Genomic DNA, 12404 nt, shown 5'->3' on the forward strand with positions numbered 1-12404 from the left:
TGCTGAGTCAGCATCCATACAATAATAATAAATAATAGGATAACATAGTATGAATGCTGACTCAGCATCCATACAATAAATAATAGGATAACATGGATGCTGAGTCAGCATCCATACAATAATAATAATAATAAATAATAATTGGATAACATAGTTTGGATGCTGAGTCAGCATCCATACAATAAAGACCAGGAAAACAAGGTATGGATGCTGATTCAGCATCCATACAATTGTTGCATTGAAGTGCAGACAGTTGTATAGGTGGTCATAACGTTATGCCTGATCGGTGTATGTTAGATGAATGCATGCACAAGCACCAGTAGCCTGCAATTTCCTGCGCATCTGCAGAAACGACTTTTATATCTTGTACTTTACTATAACTCTGTGATAATGAAGAAGTAGTTAACACCATAGACGCGTGTCTACGCTCGGAATAAGTTAAGTAGTAATCGTTATAACAAGTTGTGTGTGAAAATGACAAACCCATGTACAAGAGACCTAACATGAACTACAAATGCACAAACCCAAAGTTTTATTTTGAAGTGTGGAATAGAACCGGTAGTCCGTCTTCTTTGTTCTCGTAATTAGGTAGCTAAACGTTTCAGTTTAGTAGTAGATGCAGCTTCATTTTTTCGGTCACTGGCTAGCAGAAACGCCAGTGATACCCGTGGTGAATTAGCTTTGCCTGGAAGTTGACTTAATACTTAGAACGCAAAAACACGTTGGTGTTTTTACAACGCTATGCTGAAGTCGAGACACTTCATGGCATTAATCGATGCTAACCAGGAGGGCTCGCTAACCTTACTGTCTGACAGGCGAACTTAGCTAACGGCACCGAAGGTGAGCATTTATTTATCCATTTACACAGTAGCCACCCTATTTTAGAGACACTCGAAACAGTTTTTCCGAAATTTGATAAACTTGCTTTAGTTGCGAAACAGTCTTTCTTCTTAGTAGCATTAAAACCCACGGTTTAGCCAGGGCAATTATCAATAGCGGTGTAGCAAAATGGCATAGATGTTGACGTGGAATTGGATTTCATGGCTAAACCAGACTTAAATGTATTTTTTCTGTCTACAGGTACGAAGACTGGAGTAACGTGTTTCGGGCGACTGTGAAAAAGAACCTTGTCAAGCAGTGGCGTTAATGTTAGCTGGCGTTGAGCTGAAGGCCAGGTCAACTCTGCCAGTTCATTTGAAGCTAGCTGAAGCGAATGCGCTTATAAAGCAAAGCGCCATTACTGGAAACTACTGTAGAGGAAGCCAAGCTAATCCATGGTCATGTAGACGAGAAGCTTGACTTATCAATGCTGTGACTTCATTTTCATAAATGTAAGGGTGGGGTCACCCTTTCTCATTGTTGGACTGCTCAAAACACACCCGCAGGCGTGTCCATGGCCTGAAGACATTATTTAGTCCTAGCCTGAACCCTTGTGAACAAGTATTACCACTTAACCCCTGGACTGGCAGTACATGCATACTTTTCTCATAAGGTCACAAAGCTGCTCATCTGACGCAAGGAAGAGCTGTGAACGGAGTGTGTGCTGACTTTAATTTAACTCCACCAAATTCAGCCATAAAGCTATGACTATGGTAGACAGAGCATGGGGGTGGGTGCGCTCTTGGGGCAGCACTTCTGTGTCAGGGAATATCACAGTGGTTACAGCTGAGGCCCAGAAGCATGGCTGTGGTAGTCAGGGCCTAAGGGGCTGGAGCTCTTGGATGTGGAGAGGTTGGAAATGTCAGAGTGACAAAAGTAGTCCAGTAGAAGAGTACTGGGAGGCGCAGGAGAAGCTTCAGCCAATGGAAATTGAAGATCTCAGTGCGGAGAAACATGTGACACAGGCAAATTCAGAGAATATTTCTAGTTGGTGGAATAAATATCTCCCAACTTCTTACCTTTCATGGCCAAGAAAAACAAGGCCAGGTGGACTAAGACAAAGGAAACATGATACAAGGGGAGGTGCGTGTGACCACAATATCGACGGGGACTTGTCTGACTACAGGACGCCACCTCCGTCCCCTACACCTCCATCTTCTCAGTTGATATCTCCTTTTCGATTCTTTATGCACAGCTGGAATGTGGAAGTGCTGCCAGAGCACTATGAGATCTGTTTCAACTTCCTACGCCACTTGTTTGACCTGTTTGTTGTTGGCTTTCTGTGGACTGTGTCCCCTCCTGCCAAGCTGATCCTGGAGGTGTTGGGGGTCCAGGGCACAATGAGACTGTGGTTTCATGGTATGGCCATGTTTTTTGTCTCCACAGTCGGAATGGCGGGATTACTCTGGTTGATCCAGGAGTATCTTCCTCAGTTTGCTTTGATCTATGGTGTCGTACAGGCATTGGTGATCTCTGTCAGTATTCGACAGAGTGTAATGCTCAACACTGAGGAGGAAAAAGAAGGAAAGGACAAAGAAGGCAAGGAAACTGATGAAAAAACAGAGTAGGGAACGAAGCTTTCCTGTTAAGGACAAGGTGAAGACCACTTAAAATTAACGTAAGCACATGTAACCCCTTTTGAGAAAAAGTACTTTTTTTAATGGGTCACAAACACTCATCCATTCTAAATAGCCTAGTATTTTAACCTTGTCGGCTAATGATTGGTCGGTTTTTGGTAAGGAAAAAAAAGCTGAAAGTATGCATCTCTACACAGTATAGAAATATTTGCATGCCGTGTAGTGCTGTGTTGTTGGATGTTACAGGGATTGTGACATGCAATTGCAGATCCCCAAATTTTTTATGAGTTAATGCATCTCATGGTGTGTTGCTTATTTTATTACAGTTTTTCTAAAATTTGAATTAAAAAAAAATCTATATATTGCCTTGTATCACAGTATATTGATTCATAACCCCCCTATCAGCATATCTCTAAATTCTTGCCAGTACACAGCCCTATGAGATTAGAACTGGGCAGTACACAGTAAATACAGTGGAACCTCAGTTTTCGTATGCCTTACTTTTCGTATGATTCGGTTTTTGACAACTTTTTTTGAAATTTTGTCCCAGTTTTTGTACATCCGCTCAGTTTTCGTACAGTTGATTGGTTGGTTCATCGTCATTAGTCCGTACCAAACTCGTCCGCCTGCCCACGTGACAAGGCCACTCTTCCCGGAAGAAATGAGTGAAGATAAGTAACCCCGGATGGGGCCTTGATACATGAAGTCCTTATAGAGGGGGATTCCCCTTCCAAACAATAACCTCTCCTCCTCCCTCTCCCCTCCTCACTGTCTTCCATACACCAACAAGAGTCTTCAATAAAGGTAAAAGTGAAAATGTTCATTTATCCATTTCATTAGTCATTTATATTTATTTCTCATTGTTTTCTGTATGTAAAAATATAGTTATTCTCTATAAAATGTATTTTTTGTTAATATTTTTGGGTGTCTGGAACGGATTAATTGGATTTACATTATTTTTTATGGGAAATATTGCTTCAGTTTTCGTACATTCGGTTTTCGTCTGACTTTTTCAAATGGATTAATCACGAAAACCGAGGTTCCACTGTATAGAACAGCAGTTTTCGCACACAATTACATTGTAATTGGGGTAGTAGCTTGGAGGTCGTGCTTTTATAATTTGTTTTTAAATTAAATATAGTAATGCTGTAGTGCTGTTCATCTGACCTGACCCTTCTGCTCTCCCTCTCCCACAGCAGCAGCATGTTGGCTGCTGCCCTCCTCCTACATCTCTCTTCAGCTCGAGATTAGCGATATTGTTTTGTTGTTTATGGAGCCACATTTCCTTTGTTTTGTTGTTTGAATGAGAGCAGGCTGTTGCAGCAGTGGAGACAGGGAGCCCAGGAGAAACTAAAGTCTGCCAGGAGCATGTAGGGGATCAGTTAGGTTGCAAACAAACAGCTGCCTGTTCAGGCTGTTTAAAAGTAAGTGCACCTGAAATGTCTCTAATAATCCCTGTTTGGAATGGAAAACAGTGTTTGCACAACTAGAAGAGTGTAGGTCAAAATTGCAAGCAGAAGGCAGGTCTGTAAATTGTAATGGAGTTTTACAATCCATCCATCCATCCATTTTCCTCCGCTTATCCGGGACCAGGTCGCGGGGGCAGCAGTCTAAGCTTGCTTGCTTCGCTTTGCTTTGCTTGCTTTGCTTTGCTTAGTTTTACAATAGTTTTGTTTATAATTCAGTTATTTAACCGTGGCCACGTAGTCCCACTTGGAGCATCAGAAGAGCTATGTATGGCTGCTCTTTGTGGATTTTAGCTCCGCATTCAACACCATCCTCCCCCACAAACTGGTGGACCTGGGAATTCCATATCCCACCTGCATATGGATTAAGAGCTTCCTGTCCGGACGCAGCCAGAGGGTGAGACACATCCACGGCTCTCAACCTCAGCACTGGTTCACCACAAGGCTGTGTGCTGAGCCCCCTGCTCTACACCCACCACGGCAACACCATTGTAAAATTTACTGATGACACTATGGTGGTGGGGCTTATCTCTGGGGGGGATGAGACTGCCTACAGGGATGAGGTGGAGAGGCTGATAGTGTGGTGCAGAGAGAACAATCTGCTCCTTAATACCTCAAAGACTGAGGAGGTCATTGTCGACTTCAGGAGGAAGAACTGTTATATGTTATGTTTTTTTCCTCTATTGCTGTACTGACTGGAGGTCGCTCTAAATTTCATTGTATGTGTTACAATGACAATAAAGGATTATCTGTCTATCTTATCTTCCAAGTAAACTTTACCAACCTGGAGGTTAGTTTCCAATCTGATCGTCTTGACTGCGCCAACTTTTTTTTTTTTTTTTAACCCGTTGGACTTGATCAGCTGTTTATTAATAGAGTTGTTCTTTCCACAGATCCTGAGAAGTTGCTGCCTATGTAGCAGCCCAGCTATATCAGACCTCCTCAAGACGTTTGACATCACAGTTGTAGGACTTCAGAGACTGCTTTACTACACAACTGTGCTCTGTAGTATGACATCACAAATGTATTGCTCATTCATTACAGACTCCTTGAACTTAGAACACTATTGATAAGCATTTTATATATGCAAGCCCCACTGACTGTATAAAAGATGGACAGCCTGACAGCTCCCTGGTTGCAGTATGGGTCATAAATTCAATCCCCTCCATGTTAGTGGATGGTACATGAGCCGAATTAAAAAGTCCAAGTAAAAAATTAAATACATTTGTTCCAGAGGTAATTTCTCGCATTTTTGGTAGATCATCATGCCAACATGTACAAGGGGTCATTTTTCTGGTATCGTTTTAATTAGTAATTTGATCATATAGAAGGTGGTGTATCTCAGATGATTTGACAGGTTTGATTGGCGGTCTGATGCATCACTCAGCTACTGTGGCTGCAAAATGCCAAGAACGCAGCCACCATATTCACAATGTATTGGGTTCCTATTTGAATTTTTGTGGGGGGATGAAAGTGGTGATGTGTCATCCATATTTACATACAGTCAGTGGTCTGTCCCCACTTGATCTTAATATTGCCACCAGAATGTAGACATTGATAGCTGTACAAAGTTTATCAAAATGTGTACTACTGCTACTGTAAACAGAGGTCAGAAACAATGAGGACCATGTTTAGGAAATAAAAAAAGATAACCAGTACTTATGAAATATTATTTAATCCTGTTTACATCTTATTTCTTGTTCTGGGGTTCTTCATATGTTGCTAAAGAGATCCGAGATCAAATGAGTAATCTGGGATTTTCTAATGCCAGCTCAGGTTATCTACATATTTTGGTTCTACAACAGTACTCGACACATCACTGTCAATATTTTATTAAAGGTTATTCAACATAAATTCTGTTGCATAATAATGTTGAAACAGCGTAGTAATGGTCAAGGGAAGCCCTTTTCTGATTTCAGAAGGAAAATACTGGTGATTTTCAAGCACTAAATGTTGTCTTGTCTGAAGATGTGACCACCAGCCTTGGCACAGTCAGCTGGTCACAGCCATACTGCAGAGCGGCATGTTGATTTAACTGACAGATGAGAGGCGGTGTTAAACACGAAAACTAGGCAAAAGCAACATTCAAGATGTAACACGCTGCCAAATGAATGGAGCTTATCTAGAGATAGCTCCTTAGCCATCCTACCCTTGATGGTGTTGCTTTTCCCACTGGCTTTGCTGACAAGGCGAAAGCAAGTGAAGCAACAGAACGAGTGTTAAAAGCCTTTTGCCCAAAAGAACATATTCAGATATAACCCCTTTGTAATTGCCAACAATTTAACTAATTACATATTTTTTTCAGCAACTGATTACATTTATTTTGTAATTTACATGTAACTAGTTGCTTCCGGATGGCAAGTGCGTCTGGACTCGGCCCACACCTCGTCTTAGGAATGCAGTAATACACTGTAATGAAGTGTATGTTTCCTACTTTGAAAGGTGTTTTATACTTATCAGTAAATAACAGGCAAGATCCACCTCTAAACCAGGATGGTGTGATTTAAGCTCTGATTCGGGCAAAAATCCTGTTAACCAGTTTTCCATAATTTGTTCTTTCTGTAGTTAATATTTTAAAATTAAGAATCCATACTTCCCATCTCCCCATACTCATTGGGATAAGTTATATTTAATTGTTTTCTTCTTGATTATTAATAAAAAGCATGAAATTCAGTTCTCTCTCTTCCTTCTAAGTGTATAGCCAAGGTCATGGTTTTGACAAGAACTCATTGTTCATACTTAAGGTTAAAATTTGGTCTATAAATTATGAATAATTGCTTGTCATAAAATACATACATTTTGGTCATTCCACTGTTAATGGAACTGGTGCTCTGAGGTAGTAGTTTGATCTGCCAAACAGACAGCCACTACACTGCTATGGCACTCTATACAAAGGATGGATTAGAGTTTTTAAAAAAGGTGCAAACACATTCATGCACAGGTTCTGTAGTTATTTTCCACCACAGCAGAGGCCCACATTTCAGTTCAGTGATACTTCCAGTTTGCTATGTATTCCATTAAACACAATTGGCCATGTTTGAGGGTGGGAAGCCAGTGACGGTGATCATTCTTATCAGTTCAGACAACAGATGGAGATGTAGCTTGTTGCTAGTGATTGGCTCTGTAGTACATGGCCTCAGCATTACAGCTAAACAAACTGTGTGCTGGCATGCTTAACAAATAGCCTGATTCGATGCAGGACATCAAACTGATCTGCAGACAAACAAAATCTTGAAGCACATCTCCCCATCTTTTAGGCACATTGGTTTTATGAGTTTAATGAACTCTCCATTGTGGGTCTGGATAGATGATGAACAGACAACGGTCTTTGTTCTCTGGTATGCAGTAAATTCCACAAACACAATGACCCTTCTTCCTCCTCCTCATCCAGAATTTAATTCCCTCCCTTTACAAATTAATGTTTAAAATCCTACATTGTTTATGTTTACTAGTTACCAGGCTTCTTCTTCACTACATTTGTGTGATGCATGACTAAGCTTCTTGGAGTAGCTACTGATCAACAGAGCAGCTTGAAACCAGCACAAAAATGTCTATTACTTTCTCCACATGCCTGCACATCCGCACACACATTCTTTTCCCTGTGCAACAACACCCTGGGGGCCCATTTGTAAAATAAAAACATGCACCATAGCAGTACTAGTAGTCAAAAACCCCACATGGTGGCCTTCACCCAACATGGGAAGAGTTAAAGCTTGCTTTATTTACAGTATTTCACCACTGACTGGACAAAAAGAAAATATGAACATAGGAGTCATTTTTGTGTAAGAATTCAATCCAAAATACATCAGCATTTTATAAAACACAAAATAACTATATAATCTTCACTTTCTTACAGTGCTGCCAGGATCGAACTGAGTCAGCAAGAAAATTCAGGTGTGATCATTGCACCTTGTTTCTCTTCCTCCTGTCAGGTGTGAGACTTCTGTCGTTTCCAGAACCTCTTGACCTCACCGTGTCCCTGTGGTGTCACCACCATCATCCTGTGAGCCACATCCTGCCACACCAGACAGTCCAGATCCTGCACCAAAACAGCTTCATAAGACAACAGCAGGCTACTGGAGAAACACACAGTATCAGCACCACTGTAAAGCTTCTTCCCCACGGCCCGAAAAAGCCATGTAACCCGCCACACCTTGGCTTTTGACCACAGTAGTACTGTAACTACTGGGATAAATGACCCAGGACAAATAACTCTGCAATCGACATGGGTCATTGTCCGCTTTTCCTCGGCACACCTCAACTTGGAAACAGTGAGAAAGCCAAACTCGGCATTTGCATGATGCAGCAATGATTAACTGGTGAGTGCAATGTCAACATAACACATACAATGAAATCTAACCCAAACCATTACCGCCAACTAAAGATGTCACAGGTGTCCATTTTTTTTTTATTTATAACTCAAAAAAAGACCTTTAAAAGCCTGACACCCTCTCACATCTAAAGACAATGTGTCCGAGTTTTAATCATAGACTGGGGATCGTGCAGGGTCACTATTTGCAGGACTGCAGCTGGATTTCTGTGTGTGCACAGTGTTGTTCTTGGAAAAAACTGTCAAAAAAGACATACAGAAGACACAGCAGAATGTGGACACGACCCTGTCTGACTGAAAGGGGACAGCGAACAGAACTGTGCCTTCTGAGGCACAGAGTCACCTGAGCCTCTGTCATATTTACCCATAGATATATGATGCATTTACCGCTGTTGGCCGCTATGCTGCTTCCACCTATTGGTTGTTTACAATGTTCATGTCACTTTCTGCATGAGCCAAGACTAAAGCCTTGGGATAATGTTAAACATTCTATCGGAAAGTAACTTGCACTAACTTACACCTTACACTAAATGACTGAAACAACGTCAGCGCAGCTCGCCTGTAGCAAGACTCAATGTTATTCTGACACTGGAAATGTGTCTGCGACTAGAAATCGCTTGAAAAGTCGGTATGTGTAAGGCCGGGGCATTAGTCATATAGTGTCTGTGTGATTTTAGTACTGTAAAAAAAACCTGGAAACGTTCTGTGTGTAACTGTAGCATTAACTGGGTATAAAGCAGCAATGATCAATATGAGCACAACATACAGAAACAATGTATAAACCTAAACTGGTTATAAAATTCATATTATGTTGATTAATAAATATATTATTGTGTTATAAAAGAAAATCCAACCTGAGCTCGGTCTCGCAGCACCTCAAAGTCAGCCTGGGAGAGGAACTGGTTATAGAGCACGCCTGAAGGAGACACAATCAACAATACATGGACAGGTGAGAAAGGCCATACAACCTCTATACCCATGATCTCTGTTACCGTGTACAACTCAGTAGGAGACAACACTAGAGTTCAACTATACCCACTGAGCTCTATGAACGAAACGAGGCCAACATCCATCAGCCACAGTGTTATACTGAAAGTATAGCTTTGCAGGTGTGGAGGAAAGTCTATCAAATCAAGTGTAACATTAAGTGATGTTATTTATGTCTGTGTTCAGTGTTGCTGTCTGGCTGCTGCCTCTGTTATGAGTATGGCAGAGGGGACACAGAGGACATTCTTCCATGCACAAGGATGTTATATCTACATAATCTGACTGACTTGACTGTAGGGACGTGTTCTCTTCTCTGAAGGCCTCATTTCGTTTTCTGAAAAAAGCAGAATAATGTGCTCGACCAAAAAGCTCTATTTTAGTCTCATCTGTCCACAGGACATTTTCCCAGAGGGACTGTGGCTTCCTCAGGTCAGTTTTAATAAACTCCCTTCTGGCTTTTTTATGGTTTCCTTCAGCAGTGGGACCCCCCGGGTCTCCTACCATAGGGTCCTTTGTCATTCAGATGGTGACAGATTCGGCTTTTTGTGTTGTTCCAAAGCAAACAAAATAAACATGAGAATACCAAAGAATTTGTGATTGCAACAATTTTCTGGGAGAAGTGGTGTGTTTTAAAATAGGGGAAATTAAAAATAAAGGCCCATTATCAACAAACATCTATTTTACAGGCACTTGAACAAACATGCTCACCCTCTGAGAAATGTAGTCGATCTCTCTCCAGCTCCCACAGTCTGATCTGATCTGTTATGGTTGGAGGCAGCACAGGGGTCTGAAGCACAGAGATGGAGGATGAAAACACTGTGACCCATTAAAAGCCAACAAGTCAGAATGATTAGAGTTAAAGGTCACATACTATGCAAAATTCACTTTGTTAGGTTATTTCTTAGTTAGATAGATATGGATTAGAGATCTGTTGTCTAGAAATGTTAGTGGAGACAGATTGACTAGCTCAGGCTGTTAACTGTGCTTGCAGTGCAGACTGCAGGCACGTCAAGGTTACAGGAAAAGAGCTGTTAGGGTCAACTGTAATGCTAGTCTTAATATTTGTCTTAATGTGTAAGGTTATGTCCAATTGTTTAGATACACACCACGAAAACAACAGTCACGCACCTTGACTTTTCCTCATGTTTTGGCTAAACGATGGAGCAGCTGCAAAGCTTGCTTATCGGGTGGCGTCACGGTTTGACGCCCCTTGTAGCATGGGCTAGCCCAAAAATGATTAATATTATATAGGTTGTTGGGTCCAGACATTTTCAGCTTTTCTGCTGCCTGCAGGCAGAGGGGTGAGAGAGCTCTGGACGTGTAATGTGAATTTTACCTGTGATCCTCTGAATAAACCAGCACGGTTATTTTTTATAAAATCTAAAGCAGTCTCTTTCGTCTCATTGAGCGTTCCTGGTTTGAAAGAACCGGAAGAAGCTACAAAGAAATAATAGCTTATAACTTGTAGAGCATTTTCTGACATTCAGCTAAAACAAAGCATCTGAAACATGGGTGAAAAGAGGGCTTGGCGTTAATGGCGCTCTAAGGAAACTAATGAACTTTATGAATGTACAAGGGTGTAAACGCTTTCTAGTAGAACCTTTAAACAACAATATAAACCTGAAAAAGAGCATCACTTGTGACCTTAAAGTGTGAGAATAAATGGTAGATGTAAGGTACCTGTTTGAGCATGACAGGATGAGCTCTGGTTCTGAGAAAGTGAATAATCTGCAGAATGAGAAAGACATTAAATAGATTCAGGTGGATTAAACAGTGTTTAAGGAAAATCTCAGGCATACTTGACTAAGATATGTTTTTTGGTTTACAAGAAAGAGTATACATGTTTACATTTGTAATTACTGACTTACTAAATACTCATCCCTATAATGAATTCTGAAGCAACACTATGAATGAAAAAAAGAACAGTTGATTCTTTATCTCTGATAACAGCTCTGGCATTCTCTAAACCCACTTCATGTGGTTGTCACCTGGACTGCTTTTCCAGTAGTCTCGCTGGTGTTCCCAGTAAGCACTCATGGGCTGCTTCTCTTCACTCTATGCTCCAGCTCATCCCAAACCAATTCAAATGAGTTTGGGCTGGGTAACTGTGGAGGCCGGGTCATCACTCTCCTTGGTCAAATAGTCAAATAGTCCTAATGTAACCTAGAAGTGTGTTTTGTTTCACTTCACTGTCCTACTGAAGAACAAATGATGGTCCCACTAACGGTGCAGTCACACACAGGGATACAAAGCAGCAGAATGTACCCGGTCTTCTGTAGCTCTGGTGTTGTGTTCCGCAAGTCATTTACATAGTGTACTCTGACTGGACAGTTATGTTCTAACGTGTCTGCCATACTAATGGTGTAACTACTCATCATGATTCAAAAACAACATTCCTTATGAAATAGGAAACTGGATCACAATATCAAGTCGAGATTACCATGGTAAATGGTCTTATATGTGCTTTTCTATGCAATGAAGTACACCCAAAGCACTTTTCCATTCACCCACTAACGCACACAGGCATTCACACACTCACACACTGATGGCACAGCCACCAGGAGCAACTTGGGGTTCAGTGTATTGTAAGATTTGAGTCTTATAGACTCTAGTTACTTTATCAGCTTTAGTTACTTCTCATGCCTTTAGTTCCCTTTAGTTACCTTTCATAACTTTATCTTACCTGATTACAGCTGTATTGATTATTGTGCATTACTGAGCCCTGGTTATTTTCTAATACATTTATTCTCCTTGCTTATATGTCTTACAATTGTAATGAGGTAGAATCTACTTACTTTCTGCAACTTCTGAATGTCTGCATCCCCCAGGCAACCAGACGACCTGTATTTACATTTTAACAAAGCCCCGCTAGCCCACACCTGGATACACATAGCATATCCCAAGTTCTGCCCCACCAGGGGGTGTCTTACACACACAGGGGGTCTCATCACCTGAGATGACCACTTGGCCAGTTTGGCATACTTATTGTCTACACACCCAGGGGGGCTCACCACCTGAGACACACACACACACACACACAGACACCTGGGGTAGATCACATTCCAGCAAGGAGGGGTGAGCTCCGGTCCACCAATTGACCAATAGGATTACAATGAACCTCCTCCAGCAACATGTTTTGGAGACAACCAAACAAGTGCTGGCTGA

At 41.3% G+C, this 12404-nt stretch overlaps 2 protein-coding genes across 9 annotated transcripts in view; one reads left to right on the plus strand and one right to left on the minus strand.

Annotated features, from left to right (window-relative positions):
- The first annotated feature begins 436 nt into the window (after window positions 1-436).
- cunh6orf47 (chromosome unknown C6orf47 homolog) lies at window positions 437-5371 on the plus strand. 7 transcript variants are annotated; one of them, XR_002276986.1, is made up of 4 exons: window positions 437-840; window positions 1081-2497; window positions 3770-3880; window positions 4816-5371. XR_002276986.1 is itself a non-coding variant. In XM_020624821.1 (3 exons), exons 2-3 carry the CDS (start codon window positions 1584-1586, stop codon window positions 4839-4841), a joined length of 681 nt encoding a protein of 226 aa, XP_020480477.1. In that variant the 5' UTR covers window positions 438-840; window positions 1081-1583; the 3' UTR covers window positions 4842-5371. The 7 variants fall into 7 exon arrangements, 2 of the variants coding, with proteins under 2 accessions (XP_020480477.1, XP_020480476.1); XM_020624821.1 differs by lacking the exon at window positions 3770-3880 and having other exon boundaries at window positions 438-840; window positions 1081-2238; XR_002276989.1 differs by lacking the exon at window positions 3770-3880 and having other exon boundaries at window positions 444-840; window positions 1081-2475.
- A 1455-nt stretch (window positions 5372-6826) lies between these two features.
- Window positions 6827-12404, minus strand: part of gtf2h4 (general transcription factor IIH, polypeptide 4) — a 19532-nt gene continuing 13954 nt past the window's right edge. Inside the window, exons 11-14 of one of the 2 annotated variants that reach the window (XM_020624823.1) lie at window positions 10920-10967; window positions 9948-10026; window positions 9107-9168; window positions 6827-7961 (exon numbers count right to left, since the gene is read on the minus strand). In XM_020624823.1, the coding sequence (XP_020480479.1) occupies window positions 7851-7961; window positions 9107-9168; window positions 9948-10026; window positions 10920-10967 (300 nt within the window). In that variant the 3' untranslated portion in view covers window positions 6827-7850. The remainder of the gene's footprint in view (window positions 7962-9106; window positions 9169-9947; window positions 10027-10919; window positions 10968-12404) is intronic. The other variant, XM_020624822.1, reaches the window with a different exon arrangement.

Source organism: Monopterus albus, unplaced genomic scaffold, assembly GCF_001952655.1.
Source record: "Monopterus albus unplaced genomic scaffold, M_albus_1.0 scaffold339.1, whole genome shotgun sequence".
NCBI classification, from domain to species: domain Eukaryota; kingdom Metazoa; phylum Chordata; class Actinopteri; order Synbranchiformes; family Synbranchidae; genus Monopterus; species Monopterus albus.